Below are 21,788 nucleotides of genomic sequence, written 5' to 3'. Positions count from 1 at the left end.
GGCTGGGGTAGGAGGACCCTGGGGAGCTTGCTCAGGGTGACAGTGTTTGGGAGTGTGCCTGTGGTGTTGAATCCTGCTTTAAACTGCTTCAGAGCCGCCTTTTGTATACAAGAGGTACATACTATAAATCATTATAAATTTGAAAATAACATAACTGACTTCCAGTGTAAATCAATTTATGGTTTTAGTAGAGCATTTGCTACTACCCACAAACAAGTCTAGCTCGAAGCAGCAAAGACATTACAGAACTATAAAAGGCATTATAGGCATATAAATTTAATTGAAGAATATGTTGCCTCATTTTGTATATTAGGATTTGTAATAGCAAAATAATCTGCTTTATTTCAAGAGACCAGTAATGTGAATATTAACAAAGTCCCATTGCTTGAATTATAAGCTTTGTTTTCATGATCACACTGGAGTTGCAAAAACTGTGATAACCCAGGGTGGGCCCTGTTGAAGTTGTTCACTGTGTTCACGCGTCTGTGCAGAACATCTGTGCAGCAGCTCTTAATTCATATTGCCACAGGGAGTTTGTCCTTGGCACCAAGGTACTTGGCATGTGTTCATATGATGCTTTTTAAGTGTTCTGAAGTTGTTTGTATGAAGTCTCCCTTTGTGGATGTAAAACTTTCCAGGGCAAGGCAGATTTCTCCCTTATCACCATGTCTGCCACAAACAACGTTCAGCATATAAGGGTATACTGTGCTCATTTACTGATGATTGTCTTGAAACATTGTGTTTTAAATTCAAAACAGTTTTCAGATTTCAAGTTCAAATTATTTCCAAATGGATTCCTATTGTCCAGACACTTGGGTAAATTTGTAGTGACTTCTGATCAGTGCAGATTCTTAATGTTTAGGAAAAAGTTTGAGTGATTTACCAGATTACTTGCTGGTGCCTAGGATAGGATTATATACATATATCTATATGGAAAATGCCAGTAATTTTATTAGTCAGCAAAATATTGGAGTCCTTCAGAAGTGTGTTACTTGAAGATTTGTTTATTTATTTTCTTCTTTTCCAATAAGAGAAGGGGAGAGAGAGATTGACTCCCACATGCGCCCTGACCAGGATCTACCCGGCAATCCATATCTGGGGCCAATGCTCTGCCCACGGGGCCATGCTCACAACTGAGCTATTTTTAGCACTCGAAGCGGAGGCTCCACAGAGCCATCCTCAGTGCCCGGGGCCAGTGTGCTCAAGCTAATCGAGCCATGGCTGTGGGAGGAGAAAAGAGAGAGAGAGAAAGAGAGGGAGAAAAGGGTGAGGGGTGGAGAAGTAGATAGACGCTTCTCCTGTGTGCCCTGACCAGGAATCAAACCTGGGACATCCACATACTGAGGTGACACTCTACCACTGAGCTAACTGGCCAGAGCCTACATGAAGATTTAAAGGGACTTTTTTAAAAACAGCATGAATAAAGATGAAATAGTATACACTTATTAAATGTGGAGATATTTATCCACATAGTTTTTATGAAGGTCTTTTTTAGTAAATATGATAAATTATATATAAGAGATTCTGCATTACTATCTGCAATCTCGGTAATTTAATTATATGGTTGAAATATATATAATAAAGCAGTAACCAATAACATCTATCTTTGTTTACTAAGAGATTTGTTTAACCTTGCCAGCTGGACTTTAAGCTAAATTTTAGTTCCACCTATCTGATAAGGATTCTATTTTCAACGCTAGATCCATGGTGTAGACAAGAACAGGTTTTTTGTTTTTCTTTTTTCCTTTTATGGAAATTGCATTAGATTATTTCTTTAAAAGTGAATTTGTAACACTTAGAAAGTATATCTTTCTTGATTGTATGATGAGAGGATTTTAGTAGAGCCTCAGTAAACGCTACCATGGATTATTGCTATCCAGATGACTGTGTGGCACATCTTGAATCAGGCTCACATATAACCCTCATCAAGTCTTATATAATCCAATTGCCAACTAGCTGGTATAGTTCTGAGTGTCAGTTTTATAAAGGAATTCCACTGAATGCGTTTGACACAGCGGCATTTGAAGTGGTAACATTATGCCATAATGAAAACAAGTCTGAAGTTTGGGCCTTCATTTATTTTTCCTTTCATTTTAGGCACTTTACAATCAGTATTTACAGTTTAAAGAAACAGAAATTCCACCAAAGGAGACAGAAAAATCAAAAATTAAACGCCTATATAAATTATTAGAGGTAAGCAGAGGTCACCTTTGTATGGTCAGCTGTTATCATTTATTTATTTTTACATAGAGCATTTGCTTGCATTACATTTGTTTTGTTTTCTCAAGATTTGGATAGAATTTGGACGCATCAAGCTCCTTCAAGGTTATCATCCAAATGACATAGAAAAAGAGTGGGGGAAGCTCATCATCGCCATGCTGGAGAGGGAGAAGGCGCTTCGTCCCGAAGTGGAAAGGTAAGCTGGAGTTCTTGCTGCCAGGGATCTCGGCGGGGTGGGGCTGGGGGGTGTTTTTTTTCATGGAAAGAATTTACCATTTTGGAGCCAGTGTTACTTCCTCAAGAAACCTTCCATGGCCTTCCAGGCTAGTTCAGATGTCTTGTGTATAACTCTTACATTTACATATATTGTTCCATCGTGGCTCTTATCTTGCTTGTAGTTTTATATTTATTGCTGTGATCGTTTGATTAAGGGTTACCTGTTCCACTGTGATGAGCTCCAGGAATGTTTTCACTGGCCCTTGGGTTGCTAATGTTTTAGCCCAGCTCCTGGCCCATACAGAGACATACAGTATACTTTTATTCTCTGTGCCCCACACTTGACTTCAACATTGTTGAAATGTGAAATAAAGCACTGACAGTATGGGAGCAAGTCTAACTGGTCAGTCCTTTATTACATTACGGACCACACTCTATTTTTTATTGATTAAAATATTTATTACACAACAACAGAATAGTATCTGGAACACCAATATAAGGCATACTGTGGAAGAACATTTCATTATTAAATTAAAAGAACAGGTTATATATTGGAATGGTCTTTTTTTATTAATTTTAATTTATTGTGTTTACATAGATTCTAGTGTCGCCCCGAATGCATCCCCCCTCCCCCGTATTTCCCTCTACATCTCCCTTGTCCCCCTTCCTGTAGTGCCCTCCCCCCTTCCCTTCAGGTTTATCCCATCCTATCATCCCCTTTCCCTCTGTCCTCTTTTCCTCTGGTCCCTTTGATCTCTCCTCTGTCTCAATTCGGTTCCTTAGTTCACATTGTTCACTGGATTCCTCACGGATCACACTCTTGATAAAGCATGATATTATATCTATATAACTGGATCATTAGAACCAAAATAAACTTGAAATACCAGGGGTCCTTGGGTTATGACACAGTTCCATTTCTACAATAGCGACGTAACCCGAATTTCAGTGTAAGTCAAAACACATCCTAGCCTAAGTCCCTTACCTATCCTAACACAGTTGTAAAATCATAATCTAAAACACAACTAAGCCACAGAAAAAGGAAAAGGACATAAATATACTGTACTGTATACTGTACTGTATACACTGTACTGTAGTAACAGAAAAAATGACCAAAAATGAGTGTAAAAAAAGAATTCCTTCCCTTTATTCCTGTGGTGGGCTTGCACACTGGAAGGGGCATTGCAAGGTGGGAGAGAGTGAACTATTAGGAGGAGGAAGCTGGAGAGGCAGGAGAACCTGCAGAAGGTGCTGGAGATACTGGGTCAGGTGAATCAGGATTGCCTAAGGAACATGCAGGAGATGCTGGAGATGATTCTACCTTTTCTACAGGTGTTTCCTCTCGAGAAGCAGCTGATATAGAGGGTACAGGATCTGTTGCAGGCCTCTCTACCTTCTTAAAGAATTGTTCTAGGCTAGTCTGGAAGGTTGATGACTACTTCCCTTCCAAAATCTGCCTATACCATTGCAAGGCATCTGTAGACCTTAACTAAACCTGTCATCGCTGTATGACGCTAATGGCGTAAGCCGAAACACACGTCTCGGGTTTTTTAAGTTTTTATGGGAGTGAGCATCGTAAACTCAAAACATATGGTGAGACTGCTGTAACCTGAGGACCCCCTATACTTGGGATGGACCTTTTATGGAGGAGGCATTTGTAGGTGATTAAAGTGAAATACTAAGATAATCATCCAAATTAATGGCAAAGTCTACCAGCGAAAGGATATGGAGTTGATTTTCAGTCATCAGAATAAAAGCTGGATTTTAATATATGTTAATAAAAGAATATAGTGGTTAAGAGTTCAAGGTCCAGAATCAGTCAATCCTGGATAAAATTATTAGCTCAACTTGCAAGCCATGTTATTTTAAGCAAGTTTATTAACCTCTCTAAGCCTCAGTTTCCTCATTCGTAAACAGGATGTAATAGTATCTACCACATTTGGTAGTTATGAGTATGAGCTGAGGTAATGTGTGTATGATGATTAATTTCCAGGCATATAATAATTGCTTAATAAACATTAGGGGTTGCTGTTATTATTTTGCGATTTTTCTCTTTACTCACTGTACTTGATATGGCACTGTCATGTTTCCCCTTTCTTGCCTTCTGAAAAGAAAACAGCAACCTTTAGAGTGGAGAAGCAAGTTTGGCTTTGTAATACTGGGGGTAGAAAGATATTTAGGAGCTTGTTTGGATAAACACCTCCAATTTTCTTGATACAACAAGTTTTTTGGCACTCACTAGATATTGCAAATAATAGCCATGTGGCATGGGAGTGTATGAGAAACAAACAAGTTCTTATGCGAGGTAATAACCTATGGAAGGGGAAAACAAGCACAAATTAAATTTGCCAGCATTGCATCGACAGTCTACTTAGCAGTTTAGCTTTTAAAAATATAAATTAACTGTAGTGAGATTAGAGGAACATTCCTGAGAGCATGCCATACACAGAAAGGTAAATGGATCATTTTCCAGTTAACGTAACCTAACAAATGACATTGTAGTTAAAACTGGAGTGTACTTTGTTTCTCATCAAACAAATTTGTGTATACATGCTTGTAGGTGCCGGCTTTTAGCCTGTTAGTGTGTAGAGACCCTGGCCCTTCACAAAAGTCAGGCTATAATTGAATATTTATGTATTTGTTTGTTTTTAGCTGAGAGTTGCTATTGCCTGAATAACATTTGCTAATTGTACCTGGGCCTCAGTGAGGCATCCGAGTTGTTTTTTAGGTGGCTGCAATCATATGACTCTTGGCGAAAATATTTGGCCAGTCCTTTTCAGTGACGCCCATCAGCCTGCCTTGTCTATACTTGCAGGGTTATAATGCAGGCTGCAAAGCCTCAGCTAGCAAACGCATGGCTTTAGGCGAGATTCTTTTGAATAGTTAGCATATTATTTGCTGTGTGTTGAATATGCATGTTGGGGCATATTTAAAGGAGCTATTAAAGCCACACTGTTCAGCTGCCACTTTTCGCCGTTAGAAGTAGAGCTTTTTGCAGACCTACTTTCTAGTCTACTTTTAATGGTCACGAAAACATCATTTCAGGGAAAAAATGCACAGTAGTAGTTATAGTTACCATAGTAGTGATTCTGTGTTTAGTAATACTACTAGCACTCGAACCAGCCTTGACTCAAATGAAAATTTTCTCTCTGTTCATTGTGGACCAACACTGATCAACTCCTGCATTAGCTTCGGCAATGAATCCTTTGATGGACACAGGTATTGAATCGTTGGTGTGGGACTGTTTAACTTTTGAGGGGCAGCGTTTTTCAGCGATTGAGAAGTCTGCAATTTCGAAGGGAGAGGCTATATTTTGTTCCTTCTTTCAGGTTGGAAATGTTGCAGCAGATTGCCAACCGAGTGCAGAGGGACAGTGTCATCTGTGAAGACAAACTGATACTTGCTCGAAATTCTCTTCAGTCTGTAAGTTAATTTTAGGAGCCACGGGGATTGTGGTAGAGGACTCCGTGCCGTTGGATGAACTAAAACTTTTGCATAACATTTGGTCAGTGCTTGGTATTTTTGTCAATTGAAGCTTAAAGTTTGTTCAAGATTATGAGCACTGTTTGCTCTATTGAGGGACAGTGAGCAAAGGCAAAGCATATTTTTGAACCAAAAGGGAAAACAGAGAAGCTAAGTAGTAGGCTTGTGTTCCAGCATTTCAAGTTTCACATTTGACACTAGTTTTGAAAGTTGGTTTCACAAAATTAATACTGACTTCTTTCAAAATACAGGATTCTAAAAGATTAGAATCAGGGGTGCAGTTTCAGAATGAAGCAGAAATTGCCGGGTACATACTTGAATGTGAGAACCTCTTACGCCAGCATGTAATTGATGTGCAGATACTCATTGATGGGAAATATTACCATGCAGATCAGTTGGTACAAAGGTAAGTGCGCTCCTTATGTATACCCTGTGTTTTGTATAACTGTTCTATATGGGCACTAGAGATAGGGGTGTAGTGTGTGACAGTTTTATGAATTAGAGTTCTTAAACTCTTTTTTTTTTTTACAGAGACAGAGAATCAGAGAGAGGGATAGATAGGGACAGACAGACAGGAACGGAGAGAGATGAGAAGCAATCAATCATCAGTTTTTCGTTTTGACACCGTAGTTGTTCATTGATTGCTTTCTCACATGTGCCTTGACCATGGGCCTTCAGCAGACCGAGTAACCCCTCACTCGAGCCAGCGACCTTGGGTCCAAGCTGGTGAGCTTTGCTCAAACCAGATGAGCCCGCGCTCAAGCTGGTGACCTCGGGGTCTCAAACCTGGGTCCTCCACATCCCAGTCTGAGGCTCTATTCGTGGCATCACCGCCTGGTCAGGCTTAAATTCTTTTCAGTTGAAAATGCAGGTCACGTTGATTCGGCTGTGTTTAAAAGGTATTTGTTCTTCAAAGATAAGGGATAGAAAAATATTTTATATATACAATACTTAATATTGTAGTTAATAACATACAGTTAAAATATGTGCAACATTTGAAAAAGGGAATTGAAAATATTTTTTAATTTTCTAGTTTCTCTTTATATGAAAATGCTTTATAACAAAGTGTTGAAAAGAATATTGTCTATTATATCTCTGAGAAGTAGTTTTGGGGGTAGGGATGGAACCTTTTGGGTTATATAATACATATATATATGTGTGTATGTATATATATATATAGTATTCCTATCAATACTATAGATATAAAGCAGAAATTGTAAATGATGCTTTCAGTTCTACTTTTAAGAATCTATATTACTAATAAAAATAAAACATAAATAACTATAGATAAAAAGCTTTTTGTTCACATGAGAAGTGCTTTATAATAACAAAAAATTGGAAATATTTTAAAAGTCAAATAGGAGGATGATCACATCAAAGTGCAGTAATTATGGTTATTATAAATGATAGTTATAAAGACTGTGTGATGATGAAAGTGTTCATAGTACAATTCAGTGAAAAAAATTATAATGCAAAATTTTATCAATATGATTACAGTGACTTTTCAAATTTAGATTTACAGAAGAATTGAATGAGAAGTACAGAGAGTTAACATGCTTCCTCAGATAACTCCTTCCCCTGTTAACATTTTGCATTAGTGTAAATACATTTGTTATCATTGATTAGCCTCGATTGACACATATTAACTGAAGTCCATAGTTTATTTTAGGGCTCACTCTTCATGAGAAATGCCTTTATATTATAGCTTATCCCTTTTGCTTTTCTTTGCAGGGTTGCGAAACTACGTGATGAAATTATGGCTTTCAGGAATGAGTGTTCCTCAGTGTATAGCAAAGGACGCATGCTAACGACGGAGCAGACGAAGCTCATGATATCAGGAATTACTCAAAGTTTAAACTCAGGATTTTCCCAGAACTTAAACCCCAGTCTGAACTCAGGGCTGACCCAGAGTTTAACGCCTTCCCTGACCCCTTCTAGTATGAAATCAGGCCTGTCATCAGGTCTGACTTCCCGCCTGACTCCATCCCTCACTCCAGTCTACACACCTGCTTTCCCAACAGGATTAGTTCCAAATTTCAATTCAGGAGTAGAATCAAATTCCTTGCAAACCCTGAAGTTGATGCAGATCCGGAAGCCCCTTCTAAAGTCTTCTTTGCTGGATCAGAATTTAACAGAAGAGGAAATCAACATGAAATTCGTTCAGGATCTTTTGAATTGGGTTGATGAGATGCAGGTAAAAAATGTTTACTTTCCCTGAGAGTTTTAGTCTTTATTGCTATCAGATTTATTTTTTTAAATCGAGTGTCTTTCTGTTTAAAGGGGCAGCTAGACCGCACTGAATGGGGATCAGATTTGCCAAGCGTTGAAAGTCATTTAGAAAATCATAAAAATGTTCACCGAGCTATTGAAGAATTTGAATCTAGCCTTAAAGAAGCTAAGATCAGTGAGGTATATGAGTTTAAAAATCTGTATTTATTTCATTTTAGCTTACTATTGTTTTATTTTTCACCTAAAGACTCTGTAACAGGAAATAGCTACATTGAATATGAATCAGAATTCTATAAGATTCCTAACCTTGGTGTCTTTTTATACCATATTATAGATCCAAATGACGGCACCTCTTAAACTGACTTACGCAGAAAAGTTGCACAGACTAGAGAGTCAGTATGCAAAGCTCTTGGTAAGTTTCTTTGAACTTTCTGTTTCTCTTATCTCTATTTGGCAAAGATGATTCTTACAATAATTTTCCTTATGAAGAATACATCCAGGAATCAGGAACGGCACCTTGATACACTCCATAATTTTATAACTCGTGCAACGAATGAACTTATTTGGTTGAATGAAAAAGAAGAGGAAGAAGTTGCTTATGACTGGAGTGAAAGAAATACCAACATAGCTCGGAAAAAAGATTACCATGCTGTAAGTACAACCTTTGTGATCGAATATTACAGTTGTATGTCAGGTTTAGATCTTTTTCTAACATATTTCTGAATTCTTTCTTAAATTAGGAATTAATGCGAGAACTGGAACAAAAGGAAGAAAATATTAAGTCAGTTCAGGAGATGGCAGAACAGCTACTTCTGGAGAATCACCCAGCCCGATTAACTATTGAGGTAAGGCGGGAGGTCTGATAGTCATGGGTGAATATCGACATTAGATTATTACCCTTCAGATTCTTTTATTGCCAATAAATTAAAAGACACAAACTACCAAATTTTATTACAGCCTGGCTCAGAATAATGTTTCTGACAAGTCATGGTGATCTACCCTCACTCTCCTGCTCTGAGTGTGTTACCCTTTGTCAACCTCTGCAACCCAGTTTTGCAGGCAATGCAAAGGACCTTGACTTTATAAGCTTTGACTTTTGTTTGCTCCTGACTGTGTGACATTGCACAAGTGATGTCACCTTGCTAAGTCTCATCCACGTACTTAAAATGGGAAAATGGCTTCTAGCCCGTAGGATTGTGGTGAGAATGAGAGCAATAATGTACCGTTTCTACTTAGTACAGTTCTTGGTGCATAGAATATTCTTAGTAAGTATTAGTTATTCTTATTTAACTAATAATTTTACTTATGATCTGGTCTGTGAGGTGTACTGAAATAGCACACTGGCAAAACAGCATAGTATAGAGGACACATTTTAAATCTGGAAGTGGAGAATTGGAGAATTGTTGTGGGATGTATCAGGTTGCCCGTGCAGTGGTGGTGGAGGTGGAGGTGTGTTTCATTTTTTTGGCCTGATATATACTAGAGTTAGTGACTTTCTGTGTGTGAAGGGGGGGGTACGTAAGGGGCATCAAACATGGATAAATGTGTATTTCCAAAGAAAAAAAAATGAAGCTGTGCTTAAAATGTGGTGTGCTTCAAACAATATACCTCAGTCGAGGAAAGGAATCTGATTTTCTCAGCTGAGGAAAGGAACGTCTTTGTTCACTGAAATCGTTCTGACCTAGAAGGTTAGTACAATTCTAGGTCTCATTAGGACCTTGCGGATGTTACCTTTGACCTTCTTTTACATGAAAATAGGATTTTACATCCACATGAAATGTCACGTAGGAATGTTGAAGACACAGCAGAGTAGGTGGAAAATTAGAGGAAGGGTCTGGATACACTTCTGCACTATGATAAACTAAAAATGGAATATTTCTTAGATTACAGAGATGAAAGCTGTTAGGAAGTCAGTTTATAGGGTAAGAATTTTGATGGAAATAGAAAATGTGGATGTGAACCTGCTCACTTTTTATGTGGAAATGTTAATCTAATTAAGAGTTTCTTGAGGGTATAATTAAACCATAGTCATTTTTATGATCCCATTGGCCTGCCTGTTCAATGTCTTGTGGGTACATGGTTAATAGTTACTTATCAATAATATGATGCATGCTATGTCTTTTATAGACATTTTACTGAAAGAAGCTTCATTTGAGAGAGCAGGTAATATAATTATGATATGTTGCCAGATTTCCAGTGCTGTTGGAAATGCACTGTACATTCCATTCAGAAAGCCTGCCGGAGCATAGCTCAGTAAGAAGGAGATTTTCTAGAAGGAAAGTATGACAAGATTACTTCACTTCGTTATTAAAGCGTCTAGAGCGCCCTCTTCTGGAAGGCAGTGAATTGCAACTTGAATATAAAAGGGTTGAACATGAAAAAGGTTTCATGTTTCCCTATGGAAGTAGGTGTCTTTTACAATATTTTTGCCCTCATGAAACATCTGCTTTGTTTTTTTTTCTTTTTTTTAATACTTATTAGGCCTTTATTTCTACAGAATAAATGACAAAAGGGGATCTGGATTTTTATAGAGTGGGCCTAGGAGCTATTGATCCCTTTCCATTTTAAGTGTAGACATGTCTTCTCTCGATACTTTAGTCTAGGACTGTTTCTTTTTGCTTTAAAAGTTCAGGTAAATGGATTAAGAAAACAAAAACAACCCAAAACAACAAACTCATAAACACAGTACCGTGATTACCAGAGGGAAAGAGAGGTGGGGGGAGGCAGAATCCAAGTTAAAGAAAACAAATATTTTTAATTAAAACTTCCTTATATTTATAACATCTAATTATAACTCCAGAATTACACTGATATGGGATTGCATTCTCTCTTTTCCACCTTTTCCTGGTAAAAACAAAAAGTAAATAACCCTCCCCACATCCCAAGAGCTTCTATCCTGGTTTTAGAATCAAAAACAAAGAGAAAACTACAGAACCGTATATTTTGTGTCCAAGGCATGTTTTCTGACCCAGTAATATAGAAATTTAGAGGCAGGCAGGAAAGACGGGGAGACAGTGTGTCAGAGGCCAGCTCGCTGAGGTCTCCACAGAGGAGGAGGAGGGCCGCTGAGGAGTGAGGGCGGGTCAGCTGCATCCATTGCACACACTCAATTGTTTTTTCATATGAAAATAGAATTAGCCTTTTCCACATGTTTTAAGAAAAAGAACAGAAAGTTTTAAATTTGAGTGAAATTGACTGGACTGATTTAAAAATTGATATTTAAATTGTTAGGGCTGGCTTTGGGCAAGTGATATTCTCAGATTAGAGGGGTATACACTACCCTGGTTTTCAAATCTTAATCTGCTAAAAGAAAATCCTTACCATTTATGCAGATAGTAGAGTCACTTACCCTTTAAAACCATTGCTGTGTGGCCCCAGCCAGATAGCGTGGTTGGTTAGAGCATCATCCTGAAGCACAGAGGTTGCTGGTTCAATGCCCGGTCAGGAGCCTATACAGGAACAGATCGATGTTCCTGTCTCTCTCTCGCTCCCTCCCTCCCTCTCTGTTAAATGAATAAAATGAACATTAAGAACAAAGCAAAAAGACAGCATTGCTGTGCGTGGCTCAGTGTTCTGAGCCAGCGACAGTAGCCGTGCTTTCTCCTCAGGCCTACCGCGCGGCCATGCAGACGCAGTGGAGCTGGGTCCTGCAGCTCTGCCAGTGTGTGGAGCAGCACGCCAAGGAGAACACCGCCTATTTCGAGGTATGTGAACGGTATCACGGCTGTCGGCGGCGGCATTGTGATTTTGGCTGACCTACAGAAAATACTTTCATTGTTTATTGTAAGGTTCATGTATGTAATGTGCAGGGGAAATAAAATGTTTTGTTTGTAGGATGTAAAGCATATCTGTTCTGGAGGATATATTAAAGCATTCTATTAAAGAGAAAATCCTTAGAAAAGAAACCTTTAAGTGTCAGAAAAACTTTTATATTACAAATGAGTCTCTTATTAAGGAAGTATTTATTATACATTCCAGAGAGCTCTTTTTTTCATTCTTCAGAAATTTTAAATTATTCTTGGAATTTCACCCCTGCTTAAGAATTGTTTGGAATTCTAATAAAGCTTAGACATTTAATATTCATTCAAAATTATCCAAGTTCAAGGTTGTTGTTTGGGCCCTGGCCAGGTAGCTCAGTTGGTTAGAGCATTGTCCTGATACTCCAAGGTTGTAGGTTCAATCCCTGGTCAGGGTACATACAAGAAGCAACCAATTAATGCACAACTAAGTGGAACAACAAATTGATGTTCCACTCTCTCTCTCCCCCTCCCTCTTACTCTCTCTCTAAAATAAATAAATAAATAAATAAATAAATAAATAAATAAATAAATAATTTGAACTATATGAAATAGAAGGAGTTGTTTGGTTAAAGGAGGGATGTGGCTATTAAGTTGTATTGTTTTTATTTTATTCTGTTCTCTCTGATGAGGGGTGCACATAGGGCACTTGTAATTGAACTTAATAACTCTGAGCTTCACTGGCATTTAATATACTTGAACTAATAGTTTTTGTCTTTCCTTAGTTTTTCAATGATGCCAAAGAAGCTACTGATTACTTGAGGAATCTGAAAGATGCCATTCAGCGGAAGTACAGCTGTGATCGATCAAGCAGCATTCACAAGCTGGAAGACCTTGTTCAGGAATCAATGGTACTAATAGGAAACCCTAGAGATTTCATCAGTGATGTAAAATGGGGATTAAATAGTTTTATTATATTTCTCTAGTTGCACAACTTTATATTTTATTGTATACCTCATTCAATCAAGCATTTGAACATTCAGTTTTATTATTTTTTTGGTAACAAATATAAAAAAATTTTTTTTGATGTGCTAGTCTTGATTTTAAAATGCTTTAATAATGTTGTGTGTGTGTGTGTGGGGGGGTCATTCATTCCACACTTACATGTGTAAGTAATGTCTATGTCGTAGGTAGGGTTATAGGTGCTAGAGACAGAGCATGAGCAAAACATGTAAGAATCCCTACCCTCGTGGTTCTTACATGATAGAGGGGAGCAGGCAAAAACGTTCATACACGCTAACTAAGTACAATATATGTGTGTGTTCGACAGTGGCCACTGCTAAAGAGGACAAACAACAACAAAACAGAACAAGGGAAGAGAGATGCCAGAGAGGGTGGGGCAGAGGGAGAGGTCAGACCGTGTGGTTGGCACAGACTTCTCTGATGGTGTCATTTGTGTAGAGCCCTAAACGAACAGAAAATACAAGTCTTTAACTATTTAAAGTCCATCTCATTTACTGCTTAGGAAGAGAAGGAAGAACTTCTGCAGTACAGAAGCACAGTGGCCAGCCTGGTGGGGAGAGCGAAAACAGTAACTCAGCTGAAGCCAAGGAATCCTGACTGTCCGCTCAAAACATCCATTCCAATCAAAGCCATCTGCGACTACAGACAAATTGAGGTACTTATAACCCCTAGCAACAGACCAGTTTCTGGCATTATCCATATATTTTAAAAATGAGGTCACTATGTTGCTCACTAGTAAAGTTTTCCACTTTACAAAAACAAAAAATAATCCTAAAATTGAGTATGGAAAAAAGATTAGTCAACAGTGATCTCATTGGGTTATTCTGTTCTTCATTTTAAACCAGATAACTATATACAAAGATGATGAATGTGTTTTGGCAAACAACTCCCACCGTGCGAAGTGGAAGGTCATCAGCCCCACAGGGAACGAGGCGATGGTCCCGTCCGTGTGCTTCACAGTCCCTCCACCAAACAAAGAAGCGGTCGACTTTGCAAACAGGTTTGTATTGATTAGCTAAAAACAGATCCCTGTTTTTTGGAAGTTCTCTGAAAGAGTCACGCCTGGCCTGTGGTGGCAGACTGGATAAGGCATTGACCTAGAACGCCAAGGTCGCCGGTTTGAGGCTCTGGGCTTGCCTGGTCAAGGCACATATGGGAGTTGATGCTTCCTGTCCCCCACCCCCAATAAAATGAATAAATAAAATCTATTTTAAAAAAAGAAATAATACTTTATCAAGACCCACAGGATCAGAAGGATCTAAAACTAGTAAACATGGGATATTTCACAAAAGAAAAACGAAGGAAAAAAGAAAAATTGTAACATGTTTTCAGAGGGAGGTGAAAAGGCTTAATCTGTGTTTTCTTTCATATATTTCAGAATTGAGCAACAGTACCAGAATGTCCTAACTCTTTGGCATGAGACTCATGTAAACATGAAGAGTGTAGTATCCTGGCATTATCTTATCAATGAAATTGATAAAATTCGAGCTAGCAATGTGGCTTCAGTAAGTGTAAATCTGCACATCAACCTAATCTGTCCAAAAGCGTGGGGCGCCTTGGTCTGAAGAGTCGAGTCTGTATTTGCTATAGAGCAGGAGGCGGCCAGCAGAGCCATGCCAGTATTCATTATTCACCGGTGTTCAGACCTGCCGTATACAGGGAACTTTCTAAGAAGGGAAATCTGGAGATCGCGCTCAGTGCTTACTGTGTTTTCATGGGGAGATAGGATAATAGTGTTTGGAATTCTAGGATGAGTCTAGTTTGATTGCATTTATTGAATTTTATGGTCTTGTTTATCTTTGCCTTTTAAAACCTGAAATTGTTAATGAAGAGGAAAATTAATTTCAAATGGTTCTTCTGTTTATGGCTATTAATACAAACCAGCCTATCCCGTGAGACCCTAATTTGAGATCTGTCCCATTTAAATTTAGCTCTTAGTACTAGAATCAATTATATGGTCTTTGGTTTTCCCCAGATAAAGACAATGTTACCTGGTGAACATCAGCAAGTTCTGAGTAATCTACAGTCTCGTTTTGAAGATTTTCTGGAAGACAGCCAGGAATCCCAAATATTTTCGGGCTCAGATATAACACAGCTGGAAAAGGAGGTCAATGTGTGTAAGCAGTATTATCAAGAGCTTCTTAAATCTGCAGAACGAGGTGAGGCATGGGAATCCTGGGTTTTTCCCTCCATCGGTGTTTAGGGCAGGCTGTTTCTGCTCTGAAAATTTCAGGGTTAGGTGTGTTATGTCACTCAGACAATGGCGGGAATGTTACAAGCATGCCGAAAGTGAGAATATGCCAAAAGTGACTAATCTATTCATAAGTGATGAATTAATAAAGAGATGCCAATCAAATAGTATGACAAATGATGAACTCTTAATGCATCTGTTTTCATCATTTTCATTTGTTCAGAGTGATGCTAAAGATTCAGTTTTTCTACGTACCAGATGTGGATTTGAAAAAACAATCTTCTTGTTTTAGAGCAGTTTTAAATTCACAGTAAAACTGAGAGGAAGATGCAGAGATTTCCCATACCCAAACTTGGGCTTTACGCAGGGATTAAAGGAAAAGATTTTGTCTAGTAAACTTTTATTAAGTATAAATTTTATTCTGAACTCTTTTGATATTGCCTACAGACAAAAGCTGTACTAGTAATATTCTATTTTTTAAAATCTTAAAGCTTAACACACTTTAATCTACTTTTATTTTTAAGGATTTTTAATTTAATTTTTTATAATTAACCTGCAATTAATGTAATTCACATTTGTGAACATGAAAGAGCAATATATTACTTTCCTTGGACGTGAAAAATTAGAAATGGCATTAGGGAAGTTTTATGAACTCTTTGTGAATTGTAAGGTCACTATTTTAAGGTTTGTATCCTTAGGATGGGTTTGTGATGGTAATGGGTAACATGAGTCTGATGCGCTATGTCCCAGTAGTAGTGAAACTGCCATCTTAAAACATGAGCAAGCGCAGCCAAAAGATGGAAAACATGGTATTTTCTAAATACTGTATTTATTTTCACAGAGGAGCAGGAGGAGTCAGTCTATAATCACTATATCTCTGAAGTGAGAAATATTAGACTTCGGTTAGAGAACTGTGAAGATCGATTGATTAGACAGATCCGAACTCCACTGGAAAGAGACGATTTGCATGAGAGTGTGTTCAGAATCACAGAGCAGGAGGTGAGGTTTATAAATGGGTTGGGATAAAATTTAACTTAAGGTAAATTACTATCTTAATGACTGTCCACTCCCGTGACTTCTCACATGCTAACCTTGCCCGGTGGCCACTTTGTGCGGTCTGGTTATGTTTTTATTGCTTATTGTAAACTAGAATTGTATAATTCAGTTCTGCCTCGGACTCAAGTAAACAGAGGAACATGAACTCTCTTATTGATTATGATGGAAGCTATAAGGGCTTCTCACAATGCAAGTCATTAGATGTTTGTTGATCATCTGCTACATGCAAAAGCACTAAGTTAGATGTTTGGGCCTGAAAAAATAGACAATAAAGGAATTATGGATAACAAAACTTGAATGCTTTGGCTTAGTTTCTTTGATAAAGAAAAAGTAGATTGGCCCTGGCCCGTTGGCTCGGTGGTAGAGCGTTGGCCTGGCATGCGGAAGTCCCGGGTTCGATTCCCGGCCAGGGCACACAGGAGAGGCGCCCATCTGCTTCTCCACCCCTCCCCCTCTTTTTCCTCTCTGTCTCTCTCTTCCCCTCCTGCAGCCAAGGCTCCATTGGAGCAAAGATGGCCCGGGCGCTGGGGATGGCTCCTTGGCCTCTGCCCCAGGCGCTAGAGTGGCTCTGGTCGCGACAGAGCGATGTCCCGGATGGGCAGAGCATTGCCCCCTGGTGGGCGTGCGGGTGGATCCTGGTCAGGCGCATGCGGGAGTCTGTCTGACTGCCTCCCTGTTTCCAGCTTCAGAAAAAAAAAAAAGAAAAAAGAAAAGAAAAAGTAGAGAATATGTAGAATTTTTAGTCAGTGATCATAATGTAAAATGTGAGTTTTACAACTGCTTAAAGAAAGATGCCTCATCTGGCGTGAAGACCTAATACCAATGTCTATTCTCTCTTTTATAGAAACTGAAGAAAGAACTAGAGCGTCTTAAAGATGACTTGGGAACAATCACAAGTAAATGTGAAGAATTTTTCAGTCAAGCAGCAAACTCTCCGTCAGTTCCTATCTTACGATCTGAGCTCAGTGTGGTCGTTCAGAACATGAACCAAGTCTATTCTATGTCTACCACTTACATAGATAAGTATGTACCACTGTCTTTTTTTTTTTTTTTACAGAGACAGAGAGTCAGAGAGAGAGGGATAGACAGGGACAGACACACAGGAACGGAAAGATGAGAAGCATCAGTCATTAGTTTTTCACTGCGCATTGCGACACCTTAGTTGTTCATTGATTGCTTTCTCATATGTGCCTTGACTGTGGGCCTTCAGCAGACTGAGTGACCCCTTGCTCAAGCCAGTGACCTTGGGTCCAAGCTGGTGAGCTTTTGCTCAAACCAGATGAGCCCACGCTCAAGCTGGCAACCTTGGGGTCTTGAACCTGGGTCCTCGGCATCCCAGTCCGACTTTCTATCCACTGCACCACCGCCTGGTCAGGCTGTAACCACTGTCTTAATATAGAGTTGCTTCATACAGCTGTCTTATTTTTACATTTATACTATACATTTAAAAATAATCATTTTTATGAATATATTCACTTTTACTTAATAAACTTTATATTTTATTAATATATTAAGTTTATGGATTTCTATGGATTTATGATGCTTCTTCATGTTGAAAGGGGATGTGTCACCCAGATGAGGACATGATGTCTTTTGCCAATAGCTTTAGTAGCTCAGCTGTTGCAGACTGTAGGATTTTCCTCTCAAGCTTGGTCTCTACAAGGCTTGAAAAAAGACCATCTTTTCTTGGAATCTCTTTGCCCAGTAACTCCTGTGGGCATGGGTTGGAGCACATGCTGTCTATTAAGAAGAGAGTCAGCTGATTAGTAATCTTGTAGTTAATGGGTCAGTGTTCCCACATGAAGAACCTGCTACATGTATCATATTGATGCTTCAGGACTGCTGTATGGGAAAATAAACGTCTACCCACACATGGCTATTGTTTAATTCTCGTTATTAGGTTGAAAACTGTTAATTTGGTGTTAAAAAACACTCAAGCAGCAGAAGCCCTTGTAAAACTCTATGAAACTAAACTGTGTGAAGAAGAAGCAGTGATAGCAGACAAGAACAACATTGAGAATCTAATAAGTACTTTGAAGGTATGAGTCTCACTTCCGGCTGCTCTTTAAGATTGTACTTGAAAAGTATTTCTCTAGCATTCAGATATTCAAACATTAATCATTAAATGTCTTAACTTGATTATACTTATATTCAGTCCACTTCATATCTCTATAATACTATGGCTTATGGCAAATAAGTATGTTTGACATTTTTAGTTTGAGGTGAGGTCTTCTCACTGAAAGTTTGAATCTTCTCGACAGCAGCTATTAAAAAAATTTATTTATTTATTTATTTATTTATTTACTTATTTATTTATTAAGTGAGAGGTGGGGAGGCAGAGACAGACTCCTGCATGTGCCCCAACAGGGATCTACCTGGCAAGAGCTTACCATGTGGTGCTCTGCCCAGCTGGGCCTGAGCTTCATTGCTTGGTAACCAAGCTATTTTAGCACCTGAGGCAGAGACCATGGAGCCATCCTCAGCAACTGGGGCAAACTTTGCACAAATCATTTGAGCCATGGCTATGGGAGGGGAAGAGAGAGACAGAGATAGAGGGGGAGGGGTGGGAAGCAGATAGTCACTTCTCCTGTGTGCCCTGACCAGGAATTGAACCCGGGACTTCCACACGCTGGGCTGATGCTCTACCACTGAGCCAACTGGCCAGGGTCAGACAGTAGTTTTTTATAATCAGTTCATGTTGGCAGCAAGAGGCTAAAAATTAAATTATTTGTAATATATTCCCTGGCTAAACCAGTTATTTTGAGAAATCAAGAAGGCAAGCAGAGGAATTAATCTAGGAAAGGAAAAAGATGGGATTGTATTTATCTGGGACTATAGATGTGTATGAAGAACCAAGAAAAACTATTGCAAAACAATTGTGAAAAGTTATCTGTGTTTTTCAATGCATACATTCAATTTTAAACAATGAGATTAGTAGATATTTTGAAAATAAGCAATAAAAAAAGACTTACTTGTAGAGGTAGCAGACTTGCTTATAGAATGTTTTACTTTATTGATATGCAAATTCCATTCGGCTGAACTTTATTAAATTTTCAGGGTTCTTTTTTTTTGGCAGAAAGTACAAATAGTGGCAATTTCATAAGGTTCAGCCTAATACATTATTTTTGTATATGAAAGTTATTCTTTCCTTTCTCTGATTTTATATCAGTCATCTGTAAATAAATTGTAAAATTAGGTAAATAATATGTTTACCCAGTGAGTAGATGACACATTTTAATAACTTTCATCAATTAATGTATTTTAGCAATGGAGAGCTGAAGTAGATGAAAAGAGAGAGATATTCCATGAATTAGAGGATGAGCTGCAGAAAGCTAAAGCTATCAGTGATGAAATGTTTAAGACATATAAAGAACGGGACCTTGATTTTGACTGGCACAAAGAAAAAGCAGATCAATTGGTCGAAAGGTGGCAAAATGTGCACGTTCAGATTGACAACAGGTTAGTATCCTTTTTGTTCAGTTTTAGCACAGATTTATTGTCTGTCCTGTATTCTGGATATACATAGTTAAATTCCACATACAGTAAATTGTGTTAATTTCAAAAGCTCTAATTATATTTATTTCTTAAATGATGGAGTTAAGAAGACATTTAACTTCAAAAATAAATATTTAACAACTCTATGTTATTAAAATTACTGATATACTCTGGAATTTGTATAATCTACTTTTTCTTTCCTGAAGGGAAAAACTATATAGTTCTCTACTTATTACCAGCTTGTAATATTCAAACACAATATTTCAATAATTCAAAATTATTTCCAACATACAAGACTTAGTAAGAACATGCATCATGCTTTTAATAGGGCTGTATGTAGCAATCTGTACTAAACGTAAGAGGTGTAAGGAAATTGCAATGACTTGATGCTTATTTTTGTTGAAGGTGCAAGAACGTTGAAATCATTTGCCCAGTGGTTAAAATTAAAAAGTGAAAGGAAATTTGATGGTTTTAGGCTCATCTTCATTCATTTTATGTTTATATTAATGCAAATAAAATGATTTTATGATATACTACCATTCTTTTTTTATTTACTAATTTGAGAGAAAGAAACATCAATTTGCTGTTCCACTTATTTTTATGCATTCATTGGTTACTTTCTTATATGTTTCCTGACCGGGGATCGAACCTACAACCTTGGGGTAGAGATTGAGATGATGCTCTAATCAACTGAGCTACTTGGTCAGGGCCAATACAGTACCATTCTTGAGAAGTGAAACTATATTCAAATATAGAATATTTCACCTTTATAAAACATGTGATATATAGGTTTAATATAGTGATTTTAAATCATAGAAACTGAAGTATCTAATTACAACTCTGGAAAGTATTTTCTCAGTTTATTTTGTGCCATTTGTTGAACTGCCTTGTCATTGTTTCCAAAGTGAACTGCCATTTGATACAAGCTTTGGGTATTCAGGACATGCTGACTGATAATTATGGTTAAGTTTCCAGTTTTCCTGCCTTTTAGCCTTAGTCTCTTGGGTTTGTCCCTAGAACAGCAGTTCTCAACCTGTGGGTCGCGACCCCAATGGGGTCGCCTAAAGCCATCGGAAAATACATAATGCATATCAGGTATTTACATTCCGAATCGTAACTGTAGCAAAATTACAGTTATGAAGTAGCCACCAAAGTTATTTTTTGGTTTGGGGTCACCGCAACATGAAGAACCACATTGTGGGGTCACGGCATCAGAAAGGTTGAGAACCACTGCCCTAGAACAATCAGGTGCACAGCTCCAGGAGCAAAAGAAGTTGCATAACCGCAGGGGTAAAGTATGTACAGTACTTAGGTTCAACCTAAGCCAGCATGGAGTGCCCTTGCAGATGTGCTTCAGGGTGCCGTAGCCTTGACTTCTTTACACAGCCCCCTGTTGTTGTGCTTAGTGAATTGTAGTACAGTCATTCTGACTCTCCCTCCTTCACCACACCTCTCACCCTCCTAATGGATACTGTTGGAAATGGTGACTATTCTTACCTGTCACGGTGTTCTTAGGTTGCGGGAATTGGAAGGCATTGGCAAATCGCTGAAGTACTACAGAGATACCTATCATGCTTTAGATGACTGGATCCAACAAGTTGAAACTGCTCAGAGAAAAATTCAGGAAAATCAGCCTGAAAATAGTAAAACCCTAGCCACACAGTTGAATCAACAGAAGGTATGTGAGCACAAATCCTTGTACCAAGGGTATACCTGCATTTAGGCAGTAATGACCCTCATCTCCCTTCCCTTGGTAAAAGAGAAAGCCAGTAGCTATTTGGAAGAAGTAGGGAGTAAATCATCAAAATTAAAAGCCTGCAATCTAAACCTATATATATATATCACTTTGATTTCTTGGAAGTCATTTTTGAAAACATAAAGAAGTGAAAAAGTAACATGGGGCAATTTTCAAAAACCTAATGATCACTTAATCATAGCTATGGAAATCTCTGGTACTTTGCTGGTCACAATAGTTTTGTGGGATCCTAAATAAATGAAAATGGTTAGTGGTAGAAAATTAAACAGCCACATCTGGCAGAAAATTTAATGCTTTGAGATTTTTTTTTTTCCTTCTTGAGGGGCAATTTCTAGCTCTGTTTTGAAAAGAAATAGGTGGGGTCAAGGGCTTCAAGTATACTTTT

At 38.2% G+C, this 21,788-nt stretch overlaps 1 protein-coding gene across 14 annotated transcripts in view; it reads left to right on the top strand.

Moving 5' to 3' along the window:
* The window catches only part of DST (dystonin), a 508,664-nt gene that overhangs the window by 318,273 nt on the left and 168,603 nt on the right, over positions 1–21,788 (top strand). For 11 of the 14 annotated variants that reach the window (XM_066252929.1, XM_066252970.1, XM_066252888.1 and 8 more), the window contains 20 exons: positions 2,098–2,193; positions 2,289–2,416; positions 5,763–5,856; positions 6,168–6,322; positions 7,648–8,110; positions 8,197–8,325; positions 8,480–8,557; positions 8,635–8,796; positions 8,886–8,990; positions 11,754–11,849; positions 12,668–12,793; positions 13,408–13,560; positions 13,751–13,905; positions 14,284–14,410; positions 14,881–15,064; positions 15,938–16,095; positions 16,997–17,175; positions 18,053–18,191; positions 19,418–19,611; positions 21,163–21,325. In XM_066252929.1, coding sequence (XP_066109026.1) covers positions 2,098–2,193; positions 2,289–2,416; positions 5,763–5,856; positions 6,168–6,322; positions 7,648–8,110; positions 8,197–8,325; positions 8,480–8,557; positions 8,635–8,796; positions 8,886–8,990; positions 11,754–11,849; positions 12,668–12,793; positions 13,408–13,560; positions 13,751–13,905; positions 14,284–14,410; positions 14,881–15,064; positions 15,938–16,095; positions 16,997–17,175; positions 18,053–18,191; positions 19,418–19,611; positions 21,163–21,325 — 3,084 coding nt within the window. Of the gene's footprint in view, positions 1–2,097; positions 2,194–2,288; positions 2,417–5,386; positions 5,653–5,762; positions 5,857–6,167; positions 6,323–7,647; positions 8,111–8,196; positions 8,326–8,479; positions 8,558–8,634; positions 8,797–8,885; positions 8,991–11,753; positions 11,850–12,667; positions 12,794–13,407; positions 13,561–13,750; positions 13,906–14,283; positions 14,411–14,880; positions 15,065–15,937; positions 16,096–16,996; positions 17,176–18,052; positions 18,192–19,417; positions 19,612–21,162; positions 21,326–21,788 lie in introns of those variants that run through there. The other 3 variants (XM_066252962.1, XM_066252921.1, XM_066252958.1) reach the window with 3 other exon arrangements.

Source organism: Saccopteryx bilineata, chromosome 1 (assembly GCF_036850765.1).
Source record: "Saccopteryx bilineata isolate mSacBil1 chromosome 1, mSacBil1_pri_phased_curated, whole genome shotgun sequence".
In the NCBI taxonomy this organism is placed as follows: Eukaryota; Metazoa; Chordata; class Mammalia; order Chiroptera; family Emballonuridae; genus Saccopteryx; species Saccopteryx bilineata.
This window is presented reverse-complemented; position numbering and strand designations above follow the sequence as displayed.